This window comes from Barbus barbus (assembly GCF_936440315.1).
Source record: "Barbus barbus genome assembly, chromosome: 26".
In the NCBI taxonomy this organism is placed as follows: domain Eukaryota; kingdom Metazoa; phylum Chordata; class Actinopteri; order Cypriniformes; family Cyprinidae; genus Barbus; species Barbus barbus.
In genome coordinates, this window is record NC_136754.1 from 22,524,913 (window position 1) to 22,543,437 (window position 18,525).

The following is an 18,525-nucleotide window of genomic DNA, read 5'->3' on the forward strand; positions in this document are numbered from 1 at the left end:
CTCAGCCAAGCTAATATATAGTCCAAAAACCACTCATTAACATTGTAACTTTAAGAGCGCAATTCTTCCCACTGAAAAAACTAAATAATCATTCACATATCTGCAACTTCTGAAGTTGACAAAATGTCATTTATCTTGCCAATTTTCTCTCATACAAAGACTGCATTTACTAGTATAAGGCAGAATAAGGCAGAACACAATGTCCAAATATTACAAAGCACATGAAGATGAAAGTTTGAAATACAATACAGCATAAAATGTAAAACCTTTTTTTCTGAGGCTAAAGCTAATACATACATATATATATATATATATATATATATATATATATATATATATATATATATATATATATATATATATATATATATATATATGTGTGTGTGTGTGTGTGTGTGTGTGTATGTATAAGTAAAAGCTTGAACTCTTAACATTCCTAACTTAAAAGTAGTCTGCAACTGAAAGATTTCAGGACAAAATCAAAAATAAAATTATACAAAATCAAGTTCATATTATATTGGTATGTTACATTGCAAAGGAGCAGCCTTACTATTGATACCTCTGTTTGGTTAAGAAGAAATCTGCAAGCAAAAATAATAATGATAATAATAATAAAATTCATACGAGTGCTGAGGGTCTCTTGAGCACAGCACTGTATTTCATAGGAGCTCCATCTGCCTTCAGCTGAACATTCAACAGGGTGAAGATGGAAATCTCCTGCAGAAGAGGACAACACACCATTATCCACTGCAGAAATAACAATGTATGTGGTTTCTAGGATGTTCCAAAAAGTAGGTAAAAATTTGATATGCAGTTTCTAGGATGTTGTTCTAGGATGGGCCCAAATTTTGTTGGTCCCCTAAGCAAGATTTTAGATTGGTGCCTCAAGCCCATGAACCACTGCCAACACTGGTAATACTAAATTGGATTCAAATTTATAGTAAAAAAAAAAAACTAAAAAAACATTTTAATTCATATTAAGTAAATAATTTGTAACAATGAATAATAAATCTGTCAAATAACCTGTTCCAAATTGGCTTCTAATTGTTAAAAAAAAAGAAAGAAAAGAAAAAGAAATGAACACATGAGCTAAGAAAAAAAAAAGTCAAAAGTAAAATAATCCATTGGTAAATCCCAGTACACAGTGAAATTAAGAGTAAATGTCTTAACATAACAGTAAGAAATGAATAATTATGACCATTGTAGCAAGAGAAAAATTATGCATTTATGCATGCATACTGTATATATTGAACGTTGTGAGAACAATTCCCCTTCCCTCATAAAAGAAACAGAAAGAAAAAAAAAATTACAGTTTACAGAAAATCGCTGCAAATATAGTCACTACTGGGCTGGTCTAACCACTTGTCAGTGTTGCTATGTTCTGATTGGTTTTAAGCAGGGTAAAAAAAATCAGCTGTGGCAGGTAATGCTGTCAAATCCCTAGCCAATTTGGCAGGTTGCTTTTCGTAAATTATGTTTACTCATTAATTTCTTGGGCAAGTTCATTTAAGTCAAATCTGTGTTGATTTAGCGCAAATACTGAACTTGTGAGTCATCATAATATATTAAATACAGCCTAATTGCACAGCATCTGTGCATATCTAGCTTACTTGAACATACCCATCCTTTGCATTTAAGCAGTAACAGGAGTTGAAAAATTACTGAAGACACACTGTCGCGACCAGTGCGACAAAATAGAACAATAAAAACCCATTATGATCAGTGATGCCATCTACACTTTATGCGGCGCAATGATTAGGACTGTGATTTGCAAATTGCAATGCCTGCTTGGTCACATCCAGTGTGGACAGCCGAAAGCTGTTAGTTTATTTCAGTCATTTTTCTTTTGGCTAGTAGAAGTTATGAATAACCTGTAACTTAAAAATTGTTAAGTTAAGTTCAAACCCTGGGCTTTAAGCATGTTTGTATGCAGCTGGAAGGGTGTCCCAGACATTTGCTTGGATGTTGCTATTAATAGGGCACTCTGTGTTTTAATGCATTAGTATGTGGTTACTAGTTGTGGCTTAGTGGTACATATCTTTGGAGTGGTTCAAGAACATTGTTATGTGGTTTGCTGATCCACAAATGTACTGTTTTAGTTATAAATGTAAAAACATAATCAGGATTCAATTGTTTAAACATTTAGAAACTGAAAACACTGGTTTATAATGAGTGTAGTTAGAATTTCAATGTATCAGAAATTGAGAAAACATGTTTTTAGCAAACAGAGAGCAGCTTGGAATAGTTCACCTGTTGTGTTGACTCTTTGCTCGGGTCACCTTTTTCCCAAACAAGCGTCATCTCTGGTCTCTTTCCCACTTTACGGAAGTTGAATGCCTTTAGTCCCTCTAATGACTTTAGGAGAAAGACAACATTTATTATTTATTATGACATGCATTATTAAAAAGCAATGAATGTTTCATCTTTTGTTGCCATTTATATTGTGCTGGTTTCCTTTTCTGAGCTCAGTTTAACGCCTCATTATATTCAAATGAGTTAAAATGGTCTTCATAACCTAGGGCATACAGTTCAAACTACTTGGTATAAGGAATGATATTAATCTAAATGCTGTTAGAAACTCAGAAGCGCAGACCAGGAGACTCTTGGGTATCTTCAACAGAGTTCATTATTGAGAACACACTATGTGGCACTGCAGTCATCAAAAGTCTAACTAAGGCAGTGATACATCGTATTTTCTATAGTACTATTTACTTTCTATATTTAGGGGGCAGTGCTTAGGAATGGAGCAATGCACATGGGTGACGACTAGGGGTGTGACCGAAGCCGAATACCTTATTCGGAAAGGCATGGATAATGGCTTCAAAACGAATAATGGATAAATAATTTTGGCAAATAATATTCGGCTGAGGCTGGCTCAGTCACTCCTCATGTTTGCTAGGTAACAGGTGAGCCAGGGGATCAGTGCGATATTATACATAAACCTCTAAAGTCACTACACAATAATGAGCGTGTAAAGTGAATTCATGTAAACTTTATTTCTGTCATGACAACTCTTGGAGTGATTTGCATGGGGTACGATTAACATTGTCATCAGTACATGACAATGTTAATGTATTTGGTCTTGGTGGAATAGATCTGCTATGCTGCTGCTGCGGCAGAGCGAGTACTGAGACTTGCTACTGCCAATACATCCATGACATGCTGCAGTGAGCATGTAAGAAATACTGCTGCTGCACATATGACGTACATGAAATAACCCCCATATAGCATACATGATCACCTCGTAGCAGATCTATACAGGTGGAGCTGGGGAAGGTGGAGGACTTTTGAAGCGCACTGCAACTGATACAGCAAGCACTAGTCATATTTGAATATTGAGAAGCGAGCTCATTGTCTACCTATACAGGAGAGAACCAATCAGCTGTGCCGTGTAATTATGTCATTATGTCAGATTGAGTTAGACCTATTGGACTGCACCATCTAGAGTTTCATGCCAGAACTTTGTCGGGTATCAGTCAGACGATCCAAATCCGATATTCTCCGTATACTATTGTGTTATTGTTAAGCCCCACAAAAGCCACAAACACATTATAAAACACCATAAAGTTTTTGTGCACTATATTAAATCAAGTGTATATATTATATCAAGTGTTCGGAAGCCTTTCCATAGTTTAATGTGAGTTACAGATGAATATTTATGTCAAGTTTTCTCTCCGCTGCGGTTGTCTGTCATCCTCCATTCAGCATTCAAACTGCGTGTCGCATTCAGTTACTAGAGTCAAGACAATAAAACTCTCTGCAAGATTATTAAATGTTCCTAATATTACACTAGATCTGTATATAAAGATAAATGGTTTTTGCATAAATGGACTTTATCTTCGTTCTGTTTTCAACATCGTGTTACTTTCTATCGGATGTCTGTTAGATCACAACACTGGACTAGAGAGCAATATGTTCTTACGAGCATAGTAACTGAAATTTACAACTGTTAAAAGAAAAGGCTCAATAAACTATTAAACTCTTCACTTTGTGCTTTGAACTTTTCTATGCGGAGCGCTGTGCGCTTTGACTCAGTGTTGCTTCAAGCACATCATTCTGCACACGGGATAAGCATAAGCGCTTTGTGCCGCTCTGTATTTGGAGCCTCTCTTATCATAATACTTAATACTTTTGCACAATGAAAGCCTATTAATAAGCTTTCTTGTTCGTCTTATCTATCATACAGTTGGGCAAAAAAGTATTTAGTCAGCCACCAATTGTGCAAGTTCTCCCACTTAAAAAGATGAGAGAGGCCTGTAATTTTCATCATAGGTACACTTCAACTATGAGAGACAGAATGGGGGGAAAGAATCCAGGAAATCACATTGTAGGATTTTTAATGAATTGGTAAATTCCTCAGTAAAATAAATATTTGGTCACCTACAAACAAGCAAGATTTCTGGCTCACAGACCTGTAACAACTTCTTTAAGAGGCTCCTCTGTCCTCCACTCGTTACCTGTATTAAAGGCACCTGTTTGAACTCGTTATCAGTATAAAAGACACCTGTCCACAACCTCAAACAGTCACACTCCAAACTCCACTATGGCCAAGACCAAAGAGCTGTCGAAGCACACCAGAAACAAAATTGTAGACCTGCACCAGGCTGGGAAGACTGAATCTGCAATAGGCAAGCAGCTTGGTGTGAAGAAATCAACTGTGGGAGCAATTATTAGAAAATGGAAGACATACAAGACCACTGATAATCTCCCTCGATCTGGGGCACCACGCAAGATCTCACCCCGTGGGGTCAAAATGATCACAAGAACGGTGAGCAAAAATCCCAGAACCACACGGGGGGACCTAGTGAATGATCTGCAGAGAGCTGGGACCAAAGTAGAAAAGGCTACCATCAGTAACACACTACGCCGCTAGGGACTCAAATCCTGCAGTGCCAGACGTGTCCCCCTGCTTAAGCCAGTACATGTCCGGGCCCATCTGAAGTTTGCTAGAGAGCATTTGGATGATCCAGAAGAGGATTGGGAGAATGTCATATGGTCAGATGAAACCAAAATAGAACTTTTTGGTAAAAACTCAACACGTCGTGTTTGGAGGAGAAAGAATGCTGAGTTGCATCCAAAGAACACCATACCTACTGTGAAGCATGGGGGTGGAAACATCATGCTTTGGGGCTGTGTTTCTGCAAAGGGACCAGGACGACTGATCCGTGTAAAGGAAAGAATTAATGGGGCAATGTATCGTGAGATTTTGAGTGAAAACCTCCTTCCATCAGCAAGACATAGGCATTGACTATGAAACTTGGCTTGGTCTTTCTGCATGACAATGATCCCAAACACACAGCCCGGGCAACAAAGGAGTGGCTTCGTAAGAAGCATTTCAAGGTCCTGGAGTGGCCTAGCCAGTCTCCAGATCTCAACCCCATAGAAAATCTTTGGAGGGAGTTGAAAGTCCGTGTTGCCCAGCGACAGCCCCAAAACATCACTGCTCTAGAGGAGATCTGCATGGAGGAATGGGCCAAAATACCAGCAACAGTGTGTAGGGTATATTAACAAAGTATTGAGATGAACTTTTGTTATTGACCAAATACTTATTTTCCACCATAATTTGCAAATAAATTCTTTAAAAATCAGACAATGTGACTTCCTGGATTCTTTCCCCCCATTCTGTCTCTCATAGTTGAAGTGTACCTATGATGAAAATTACAGGCCTCTCTCATCTTTTTAAGTGGGAGAACTTGCACAATTGGTGGCTGACTAAATACTTTTTTGCCCAACTGTATGTTTCTGCTTCATTACTGTGCTATAAAAGAATAATTTTAATTTTACAGTATATATATATATATATACACACACACAATGCATATATACAGGTCCTTTTCAAAAAATTTGCAAATTGTGATAAAGTTCATTATTTTCTGTAATGTACTGATAAACATTAGACTTTCATATATTTTAGATTCATTACAACACAACTGAAGTAGTTCAAGCCTTTTATTGTTTTAATATTGATGATTTTGGCATACAGCTCATGAAAACCCCAAATTCCTATCTCAAAAAATTAGCATATCATGAAAAGGTTCTCTAAACGAGCTATTAACCTAATCATCTGAATCAACTAATTAACTCTAAACACCTGCAAAAGATTCCTGAGGCTTTTAAAAACTCCCAGCCTGGTTCATTACTCAAAACCGCAATCATGGGTAAGACTGCCGACCTGACTGCTGTCCAGAAGGCCATCATTGACACCCTCAAGCAAGAGGGTAAGACACAGAAATAAATTTCTGAACGAATAGGCTGTTCCCAGAGTGCTGTATCAAGGCACCTCAGTGGGAAGTCTGTGGGAAGGAAAAAGTGTGGCAGAAAACGCAGCACAACGAGAAGAGGTGACCGGACCCTGAGGAAGATTGTGGAGAAGGACCGATTCCAGACCTTGGGGGACCTGCGGAAGCAGTGGACTGAGTCTGGAGTAGAAACATCCAGAGCCACCGTGTACAGGCGTGTGCAGGAAATGGGCTACAGGTGCCGCATTCCCCAGGTCAAGCCACTTTTGAACAGAGAAGCAGCACTGGACTGTTGCTCAGTGGTCCAAAGTACTTTTTTCGGATGAAAGCAAATTTTACATGTCATTCGGAAATCAAGGTGCCAGAGTCTGGAGGAAGACTGGGGAGAGGGAAATGCCAAAATGCCTGAAGTCCAGTGTCAAGTACCCACAGTCAGTGATGGTCTGGGGTGCCATGTCAGCTGCTGGTGTTGGTCCACTGTGTTTTATCAAGGGCAGGGTCAATGCAGCTAGCTATCAGGAGATTTTGGAGCACTTCATGCTTCCATCTGCTGAAAAGCTTTATGGAGATGAAGATTTCATTTTTCAGCACGAAAGTCATGATCAGGTCAACACACATTGAGGTATAAATTTTCAACACTTAAAAAAAATAATGTCCTGGTATCAGATCGATATCAGTAGATACTGGTTACTCGTCTTCAGCGTGTCCAGAATGCTGCAGCGAGATTTTTAACAAATACCAGAAATGGGATCACATAACACCTTTATTGATATCCCTTCACTGGTTACCAGTTAGATACAGAATACAATACAAGGTAGGGCTGGGCGATATGGCTGAAAACTATATCACGATATCAGTGTTTCATATCGGTCGATATCGATAATTATTGATATTGCTTTTAAGGTGGTACATCAAGTTCGTGGTATTACCAGTCTTGGCGGGGATGACGGTCTTGCATAATTTGCAGACGACATTTGGTCTGACTACGGTCAGACTTATAATATCCAAAAAACTGCCATACTGGCAAGTAGGACTGGGTATCGTTCAAAAATTTTCGATATCGATACCTTGAGTTCGATACCGGTTCCTGAACGGTACTTTTTTCGATACCAGTTTTATAAAATCAGTTTTAATAAGATTACATTATCTGAAAAAACTATTTTTTTTAGCTTGTTGATATTTATACAGACTCAAAGCCTCATCTCCTGAGCCACTGCACAAATGAACAAAATATATCCAACACAATAAATAAATAAATAATTTCAATAAAGTTCAAATTGTTTTCAGTTTACACATCTGTTAGGCTACGTTTACATTAGTGCATGTTCATTTTAATACACATAGCTCAGACAGAATCATCATTTCTAGGTTGTTAAAGACTTCAAGACGTTTAAAATCTTCATCCACTTTCATAAGTGGGTGTTTTATTTTCTTTCACCATATGTTTTATTGTTATTAAATTCTGGTGTAGTATGTCTAATTATTTGAATGCATAAAAACAACTTAGTTTATTTAAATTTATTCTTAAAATAGCCTTATGAAATGTTTTATTTTTCCTCAAATTCTGTGTTCTGTATCTGGTTTTCAAATGAAGACATAAAACATTAATTTAATTTATCTTTAAATTATTGAAAATCAAAGTTTAATTATTTTGGCAAACAAAGGGGGGTTACTATTAAAATTAAAACATGGAATAACTGTTGTGTGATCATTACTAAAAAAAAAAGTTTTAATTTTAATAGTAGCCTAGTAGTAGCAGTATGTACTGTCTGCTGAACAATATTAATACCGTTAATATTGAACCCGAACTTTTATTTTGACGGGTTGCCTGGAATACCTTTACAGTTCTGTGTGTATATGATATGAGTTAGTTTTACTCGAATCAAAAGGTAAAATGCTCATGAAGTGACTTTCAGAGCAGGTCTGGAGATGCTGTTTATGTCCTCATTTAGTTAACTTAGGCGGCAGACGTTGAAATGACCGCGAGCGTCACGCGAGCTTCAGTCTGTGTGTTGTAAACAAACCGCGCGATGTAAAGAGCAGACTGCTCCGTCCGCTTTCAAAACGCTCTCGTGGAGGTCAAACACTGATCAATCTGCACGTCGCCGTTTCTAGTCAAACACATCTAGTGCTGCAGGCTTATTGGCTCACTGATGGTGATGAGATTAACCCCTTAGGTATCGAAATTTGGTACCGAACGACAAGACGTTTTTCGATACTCGGTGGTATCGAGGCAATTCGGTCGGTGCCTAAAAAGTATCGAACTCGATACCCAGCCCTACTGGCAAGCTGACTTTCTCTTTTATTTACGATTTCCTCGCTCGCTGCGGCACTCATTTTCTGCTTATGAAGAGGAATCCAGCAGACCAGCCAGGTCTGGCTACAGACGTGCACTCTCAGGCGCGCGTGCGCACTCAGACACGAGACAACGATATGGCGCAACCACACTGGTTTTCTGTTACATGATTGGCTGTTAGCGTGTCACTCCCTACGTTGCTAGGTTACCAGAGAGCGAGTGCCTTTGTTAATGCAACCAAACTTGCTTCGCAACCTTTGTTTTCTTCCGACGAAGAATAAAAAATATCGAACGTTTTATCGAACATATTTTTTATTGATATCGTTCACGTGTCTATCGCGATACATATCGTTATCGTTTTATCGCCCAGCCCTAATACAAGGTGTTGATGTTTGTTTTTAAAGCACTACATGGTCAGGCTCCTGAGTACATAAAAGACATGTTAATTCCCTATCAGTCTCAACGCCATCTTCGCTCCTTTCAGAACATGCTCCCAACTGTCCCACCGTCCCGTTTGAGGCGTAGTGGAGATCGCGCTTTTTCTGTTGCGGCTCCTTCACTTTGGAATGTGTTGCCACTATCCTTAAAAACCTCATCAGGTATGGATATTTTTAAAAAGGAATTGAAGACTTATTTATTTAATCAAGCCTTTGGCATTTGATTAGGTCTGAGAACTGTGAGTGATTTGTTGTTTGGAGACGTAGAATGTACAATACAAGCCAAAAACAAGACAAAATGGCCACCGGCCCGACCGGCTTAACGCTAGTGGCCTATGAATATGTGAGCCTTGGCTACCACGCCAACTAGCTTAACAATAGTGGCATCTGACTGTGTGAGCCTTGGCTACCATGCCGACCGGCTTAACTCTAATTTGACATGCGCTGTGTGTAAATATGGAATAATATTCAGGACTTTTTTCAAAGGGAATTGCAAATTATATTTTCAATTGCGTTTTCCATGTGGGCGCATAAATTGTGACATAACCCAAATGTAATATTTGTTATGAGTGTTATGAGTCAGAGCGCATTCACTCTCTAGTCTAGATCTTCCATATAAAAAAAAAGAAAAAAAAGAAGAGTGAAACATTTTTCTACACATGAAATATTAAAGCAAATAGACATATGATTGACTATATATTTTCTGTATGTGTTTTGTACGCAGCTCATGGTATTTTTTATAGCAATAAAGGATGTTTATGACAAATATTAGCAGTGTAGCGTTATTAAACATACAAAGAGTGCATGTGTCTGCTTATTATAGAATCAAAATCAACTATAGATCACAAGCGGAAGATATTACATGTACTCGATGATGGTTTAAAGTGGGTAAGCAAATACATTAATAATTACATACATTTTCAAGTGTAGCTTGATGGTAATTGTACTTCTAAATATATTTTAGGATGTAGCCTATTCTTGCAAGCATTTTATATAGTTTATGTTTCTGGTGTAGAACCAAACTTTGTTTATCTTAATTTAATGCTGTATATAGAGCAGCTGACGATGTTAAATCCATATACTAGATGCATATTGGAGGAAAAATGCATTGTTGGTCAGCACCACCTAGTGTGCAGGCGTGAATTAGCAGAAGGCGAACAATCATTTCCCGCTCTGTGTGAAAGCATCGTTCATCTGCAATTCACCTTGCTTTTTCGCATCGCGCTCAGTGTGGAAAGTCCTTAACAGCTCGTAAATTCATGTTTGTGCAATGATGAGACGGACAAAGTCAGCCGATGCATGCCATTTTACTCTCTTGCGCAGACAAAAGTGTCAGGGTTACAGTGCATAAAACCCCTGGGTGAACTGACTCGAATGAACTGAAATAAAGCAGAATATAAACGTTCTTCCTCCATTTCTCAACTACATAGCACAGCGAGAGCACACGTCACACGAACACATTTCTCCGAACTACACTACCCATAATGCATTTCACTCGGGACTACAACAATCGTAGTAATCTTAAGCGATAACTTATTTCCCTTCTCCCGCAACACTGTCATTGATATGACTGCAATAAGTACGTGCTTCTGACACTGTGTGCAGCTGGAATCGACCGCACACTCAGCAGAGCTAATAAAACTTCAACCTTAGATGTAAACAAACGTGACAGATTACGCCGCTGGATATGGCGAACCCTGGTTGAAATGCATACATAAGAATGCTTATTTCATTTAACCCGTTTCATGTCTGCTACATGCTCTAGACTGCATTTTGCTTCAGGTGTATAAACAGATTCGTAAATGCTGCTGCTAATATGCTTAATATTTTGCTCCTGCATATGATGCAAACTGCTAACATAACACTTAGTGTGTACTGTTTATGTTTTGTTCATTTTGAATTCACTTATGCAGACCACGCAATATACACAGCAATATGGATTAAAATAGGGATGCACGATTTTGGATTTTTGCCGATATCAGATATGCCGATATTTTTCAAATAATTTTGTCTGATACCGAAATATTTCCTTTATATTTATCAGTCGCTGCATTTTTTGCACCCGAAAGATGCAGCGTTAACCCTAACATTTTATTTTATAAGATTTAACATTTGTAGATGATCTAAAGTAAGAGAGTTGTAAAATTCTGAAAATCTTTTAGAGCTTATGATTTGTTTAAAGAATAAAACATATTACACATTAATGGATAAATCAGTAAATATAACACTGTCTGACACTTGATGGCTGCTCTGTAAATTCTTCGTCATCAGTTAGGAACCTAGGTGTGCTATTTGATAGCAAACTTTCCTTTTACAGCCACGTTTCTAGCATTTGTAAAACTGCATTTTTTTCCATCTTAAAAATATATTTACATTGGGACCTATGCTCTCAAAGTCAAATGCAAAAATATTAATTAATGCATTTATGACCTTAAAGTTAGATTATTGTAATGCTTTATTGGGTGGTTGTTCTGCATGCTTAAAACAAATTCCACATGGTACAAAATGCAGTAGCTAGAGTTCTTCCTGGAACCAGGAAGTATGACCACATTAGCCCGGTTCTGTCAACACTGCACTGGCTCACTATTAAACATTGTATAGATTTTAAAATCTTGTTAATTACTTAAGCATTGAATGGTTTAGCTCCTCAGTACTTGAGCGAGGTCTTATTGCATTGTAGTCCTCCACGTCCACTTTTTTTTCCTGTCACCTATGGAGTTTTGGTTCCTTGCTGCTGTCGCCTCTGGCTTGCTTAGTTGGGGACACTTAATTTCCAGCGATATCGTCGACTTGATTGCACAGATACTATTTAAACTGAACTGAGCTGGATGATGCCATCATTGAATTCAATAATGAAATGCCTTTAACTAAAAATTGAGTGTTTAATCTATATAAATAAAGGTGACTTGACTATAAAATTATTTAATTTACAAGAGTCATGTTTGTGATTTTTTTTTTTATGCAAGCTATAGCTTCTGACCTTTAAATCAAAACATACTCATTATTGACACCAATTACTGCTTTATTTAATCAGAAACAATCTAAATGTTAATTGTGAAGGCTATTTTGCTTTTAATTTAATTAGAAGTAGGCCAACAGCGCCCCCTACAGATTAAAACTTTATCAAACAGGCATTCGGACCTGGGGGAGGCTGTCACTGCTGCCGATGCACGTGCTATTATTGTTCACTCCATCACATACCGAATGCGTTATCCTGTATGTGCTTTCACAGATTAAATGCAGCGATCCAAAACAGTGAATCTAATCATCATTCAGACAATACTTTGCTTCAAGAACACTGCTGACGTGATGTAATCACTAGCACACACTGTATTCCATCGGCAGGGCACATGTATTCCATCGGCAGGACACATTGGCATAATTTTTCATATCGGGCCGATGCCGATATTTACATTTAAAGCCATTATCGGCCGATTCCGATGTCAGTCCGATAATATCGTGCATCCCTACATTAAAAGAGTGTTCACTTATCTTAGATGTTGATTTCAGCAGTTTCTGAAGGACCCTGCAACTGCTACAGCAAGCACTAGTCATATACTTGAATGTTGAGCAGCGAGCTCATTGGCTACCGATACAGGAGGGAACCAATCAGCTGTGCCACGTAATAATGATGTCATTAAGTCAGATTGAGTTAGACCTATCTGACTGCGCCATCTAGAGTTTCATGCCAGAACTTTGTATGAATGAAATGAACGCAAATCAAACAACCGCGTTGCTGTTACCTCTACATGCATCTCTCAGAAATCAGACCTTGGGAAGAGTAATATCAACTAAAATACTACATCACACACATTCTACTATTTGTGTATATTTAAATGTAAATTACTTAAATCTTGTATGATATGATGTATACATGAATAAAAGGAATGAGCAAAGAGTAAACGCCAATCAAACAGCCGCATTGCCATCTCTGCTAATCTCGGTCTCTCAAAAACCAAATCGGCTCTCTGTCAAGAGTAGGCTATAATGAGATCACGTGACATTTTCATGAGCCGAGACTAGGGCTGTGCGATTTGGGGAAAATATCTAATTGCAATATTTTTAACAAATATTGTGATTGCGATTTGATTTGCGATTTTAAATTTGCAAAGTCAAGCTTCAGCTCAATATTGTCAATAATGTGCGGCACAGTATGAGTATCGTTACCCTGCTGAAAAAACAAAACAAAACATAAAAACAATAGAAACCATCACAAATTTTTACAGTTTCCATAAAAACCATTACAAAATTCCTTTTTGTTTTGGGCATTATTCCAATAGGAATTACTGTTGTTCTATCGGTTGCCATCTGCTAGATTACATCCCACCAATAGAATGCATCAAATACCAGTAGACACCATTATAGTTCACATTAAAACCAATGCAATTCCCATTATAACCCTTAAATCCATTACATTTTCTATTGTGTTTTGGGAGCGGTTCTACGGTTTTTTTGTTTGTTTTGTTTTTTTCTGCAGGGAAGATTATAATGGTATTACTAATTTTACAAAATTACTGAATTTCACAGGAAAGATTTGTTTATTTTTTATAAATAAATAACTATTTCTTTAGTCAATTATTAAAGTATTAGTATGCTACACGGGCTGATTTATTCATTTTTAAGTATTTGGGATTTTAAGAACAAGTGGAAAATGTGCTGAATGTTTCATTTCATCCAAGTGAAATTAACAAGCAGTTAGACTTAATTTACATTCATTTTAAACGCGGATCCAGGCGCGAGTGGACAGGTTGTGCGCGTTCGTCAGGCCTCGTCCATATTACCAGATGCGCTCGTGAGAGACTTGCGGAGCAGAACCGGGTGCGAGACCGTGAGTATAAAAGTATTAAAGAGCAATATGAGACAGGCTGCGTGTGTGCAGCAAGTGTAAATGGCTCGTCCGTGAGACGCAAAGCGGAGCGAGGAATTAGCGAACATGCATTATAAACTTATTTCAAATTAATCTGTTGGGGAGATAAAATGTGTAAGATAATGTTCATGTAGCCTACTAATAAAAATATCTAAAAATTTAGCTTTTATTCTCCAGTACTGAAAGCAGAACAGATAAGGGAGCTCTTGATATGCGTTGTGATGCAAATTACCTTTTTTGTTCGAAGCTGAAGTTACATCCGTTTTTCTTTAGTTTTAATTTGCCTAACTTTCGATCTGACCCTTTTTAAATGGTGGCTGTTTACGCAGTTGGCTAGAGCAGTGCTGATCGGGGAGAACGGAGGTGCGCTCACTCTATTGGTTAATAAGACCGTCACTCAAGGCTGGCAGTCATGCAAATGCTCTGGATCAGAGTAGTATCGCGTCCACATAGCAGGCTTTGCGATTAGCAAATCGCAACGTCTCAAATTGCGATTGCCATTCGATTTTGATTAATTGCACAGCCCTAGCCGAGACGCACATTAGCTGAGCTCCGCGTATGTAGCCCGTTTTTTACGGTTGTTGGAGGACAATGTGGCAATCAATATAAAGCGATTTGAGGACATTTTGAAAACTGAATTAATAGCAATGCGCACTGAATTCGTCCCTCGCATGACTACAATCCAGAATATATGCTCTAAAGTTGACTTTTTAATCGGGGAACAGAGAGAGCAGAAAAAGGTGATCAACGAACACACTGTGCATTTGGATGAGTTTGATTTGGACAAGTGACTGATTTACAGAACGATTTGTGAAGCGGTCACTGCCGATCTGGATCCCATCACTTTGGGGCAAAGATATAGAGATTGAACGTGCACATCGAGTTTACTCCAGAGCTTCAACGGATCACTCCAAACCGTGAGTGTTTCTCTTCAAACTGTTATGCTACAACGACAGAAATTTGATTCTAAATGAAGCAAGACTCCATGGTCCTGTGAAATAATAATAATAATACGTTTTATTTATATAGCGCCTTTAAAGAGCTCAAGGACACTTTACAATAAACATCAGAAATGTGAGGAAAACATCATTCAACAGTAATACAGGGGAAAAAAAAGAAAAAAAAAACATCAAGTAATATACAACATAAGACTAAATAAACAGAAGTTAACTAAGAAAGATAACATTCTAAAAACAAGCGAGTTTTGAGCATCGATTTGAATTCCGACAGGCTATTGGCAAGTCAGAGTGATCTTGGTAGAGAGTTCCATAATTTAGGGGCAACAACACTGAATGATCTGCCCCCCATGGAAGAGAGGCGATACTGAGGGATGGCGAGGCGGCGAGAATCAGAGGAACGCAATGAACGAGGTGGCGATAGGGGAGGAGCAGATTACAAAGATAGTAAGGAAACAGACCATTCAAAGCTTTAAAAGCAAGCAGGAGAATTTTAAACTTGATACGATAGGCCACTGGTAGCCAATGCAGATCAGCTAGAATAGGGGTGATGTGGGCTGAATGCTTAGTGCGAGTGAGAATACGAGCAGCTGAGTTTTGAATATATTGTAATCTAGCAATAGAGGTAGCTGGCAAGCCAATGAAAAAGGCATTACAGTAATCGAGACGGGATGAAACAAAAGCATGAATGAGAGCTTCTGCATCATTAGTACTAATGAAAAGATGGAGCTGGACAATTCGTCGTAAGTGAAATAATACTAATTTAGAGAGAGAGTTAATATGAGACTAAAATGAAAGAGAGGGGTCAAACATAACACCAAGATTTCTAACTATACTAGATGGAGCAGTTAAAGTGCCAGCAATAATCACAAGTAAAGTCAGCGGGAACTTTGGTGGTAAGTGATGGAGTACCAATAATGATAATCTCAGTTTTATCCATATTTAGTTTCAGAAAATTAGAGTTAAGCCATGTTTTTATGTCCTGCATGCAAACAGAAATGGTCAATTTGAGTGGATAGGGAAGGCCTGCATGACATGTAAATTTTTTATATCATCCGCATAAAAATGATAGCTAAAGCCATGACTCTGTAGTATCTGACCCAGTGGTAAAATATAAGTAATAAACAACAAAGGCCCAAGAACGGAACCTTGGGGGACACCTTGTTTCAGGGGGGCAGTAGGGGATCTAAAATCCCGAGCAGAAAGGTAAAACTGTCTGTCATTTAGGTATGAAGAGAGCCAGGAAAGAGCAGTACAAGATATACCCACAGCCGAAAGTCGAGTGATGAGTAAATCATGAGAGATAGTGTCAAAGGCAGAACTGAGGTCTAGTAACAGAAGTAAAGACAGAGAACCAGTGTCGCAAGAGAGTAATAAATCATTAACTACCTTTACAAGGGCAGTTTCAGTACTATGTTGTGGACGGAAGCCAGACTGAAATGGGTCAAAGAAATTATTAACTACTAGGAAGGACCGAAGCTGGGATGCTACAGTACTTTCCAATAATTTAGCAATAAATGGTAAATTTGAAATAATATAATGACGATAATTGGATAAAACTGAAGTATCGAGATTGGGGTTCTTGAGAACTGGGGTAACTGCAACGATTTTAAGTGACTGGGGAAAAGAAGCAGTGACAAGAGAAATATAGATCTTGGTCGAAAACAAGAACACATACACAGGTCTATTAACAGAACGGCAACATTCCGGGGGAAATACTACTTTCACTATCTGTGGCCATAAAAGTTAATTAACAACCAGCACCGCGCTCAAGCATCCTGCTCTGCTCTCCTTAACGTCTCACGAGACCCCTAAAACAAAGGGGCATATGTGTGGAAAAATCTGGAATGTATTTAAAACAGGACTTCACGGTTGTTTCTTATCACTTAAGGTAATTTAACCAGAAACAGGACAAAGACCTCTGGATCTGGACACGACCTCCTGACTGCTTACCATGTAATTCAATGATCAGGAAGACGGTTTACAACCGACGTCCGAGCTAAGAAAATCTCCAGATGCATGTCCAACGGGACACTCGTGATCCCCGGACAACCCCTCTCTCTCTCACCTTTGAACAATCATTTTCTTCTTAGTAACAGACAAAGAGACTCAAATCTTGCTTAAGGATTGCAAAAAGAACAAAGTATAATTGTTCCTGCTATTAAAGCAATATACTCAGAAGCAATATGTACAATATATTTACAATATATATTCAGGTTGTACCTATGTTATTGTTGTAATCTTTTGATGTCAAATTTTTCCCGATCACTATTGTTTAGTTTCACATGCTTTGTGTGATTATTTAGAATTAAGGATCGTTTCATCTATGGCTTAACAGTGCAATAAATAAAATTGATATATGTACTTTGGGTATGCAAAATACTTGGTGTTTGATTTCGAATGAAAGCTGAGTTCATCAGCAATAATCTGGTGTAGATAAAAAAATTGTCTTTTATCATCAATGTATGATTACAACACATTTAGAAATCTGCTTTCAATAGTTTCTTCATGCGATAAAATAACTGGGCAGATAATTTATGCACGGAAAAAACTGAGCCATGCGGGGCGGGGCTCTGCCCTACAGGGACACATGGGATTGGATCAAACAGCAAAAGAGGCGGACTGAAGTCAGCCCGTTAAAAGATAGACGCCCACCTTTGTCTGCGCTCTTTCGCTCTCTTTGCTTGCTCGCGCGCTGTTTGAAAGTTCGGCTCCTGCTCTGATCGCGCTGCTAAGCGCTTCCAGCCATTAACATCTGGCCGAGCAAGTGAACAACTATCAAGACTTAGTCAAACTTCTAAAGAAAATAACATCTGAAGCCTTAAGAACTGAAACAAACTTCCTGAGAGCGTCATCACGTCAGAAAGAAGCCAACCAACCAACCAACCAACGAAGGGTATCTCCAGTGACATCACACAGCAGCGACTTCAGTAAAGCAAGTAAACTCAAACAATTCTTCTTAATGCTGCTGGAAACTGGTTGTATTCATCTTTAAGTGTAAAGATAGTAAAGTTCCATGCTTGTGACTCCCTCAGGTTGAGGTTAGAGCATTCTTGAAAACGAGCATTAGAACCTTAAACCCTCTTCAGATCAAAACAATTAATTGCAACATGCGTGTTTGTGTGTTACGTATTCTGTTTGTCTTATTTAGCTTAGTAGTGTGTAGAGTAGTAAATAAACTTTGAATTTATTAAGAAATCTTTGTCTGGTGCTGTGTAATTCCCAAGTCTTAAACTATTTGCCAAAAATTTACCTATGCTCATGAATTTTGATAGAGTACTATTTGGTTTGTTTTATTGTTGGCCACACATAAAATAAAACTGAATTGTTAAAAGATAACGTACTGATTTTAATGCTTGCTGGACAAGTCGTTAATGAGGTATCGTTAAGGTATAAATTGGACGTTTTGATTAATATCGATTAATCATGTAAATATCAATATTGAATCTTAAGAATAGATTCCCCGAAATTAAAATTAAAATAAGGGCTAATCCTTTACAGAAGTATTTATGAAAAGCTCAGAGACAGAAGACGGATTAGTAAGAGAAGGAACAATTCTAGTTTTAACAGGAGCATGCTCAGACAAAATATCAGATAATACAGTAAAATTTTGAAAGAATCAGTGAAGGAGAAGATAAATCAAATACATCAGAAAGATTAGAGGAAACAATAGAGTAACAAAATGATGTGATGTCAACATAATTACAATTACGGTAGGATATAACAGGCT

The 18,525-nt window shown here is 38.0% G+C and overlaps 1 protein-coding gene across 2 annotated transcripts in view; it reads right to left on the reverse strand.

Moving 5' to 3' along the window:
• Window positions 1-506: 506 nt before the first annotated feature.
• dis3l2 (DIS3 like 3'-5' exoribonuclease 2) overlaps window positions 507-18,525 on the reverse strand; it is a 123,973-nt gene continuing 105,954 nt past the window's right edge. For both annotated transcript variants that reach the window (XM_079379731.1, XM_079379730.1), the window contains exons 20-21: window positions 2,251-2,355; window positions 507-717 (exon numbers count right to left, since the gene is read on the reverse strand). In XM_079379731.1, the coding sequence (XP_079235857.1) occupies window positions 619-717; window positions 2,251-2,355 (204 nt within the window). In that variant the 3' untranslated portion in view covers window positions 507-618. The remainder of the gene's footprint in view (window positions 718-2,250; window positions 2,356-18,525) is intronic.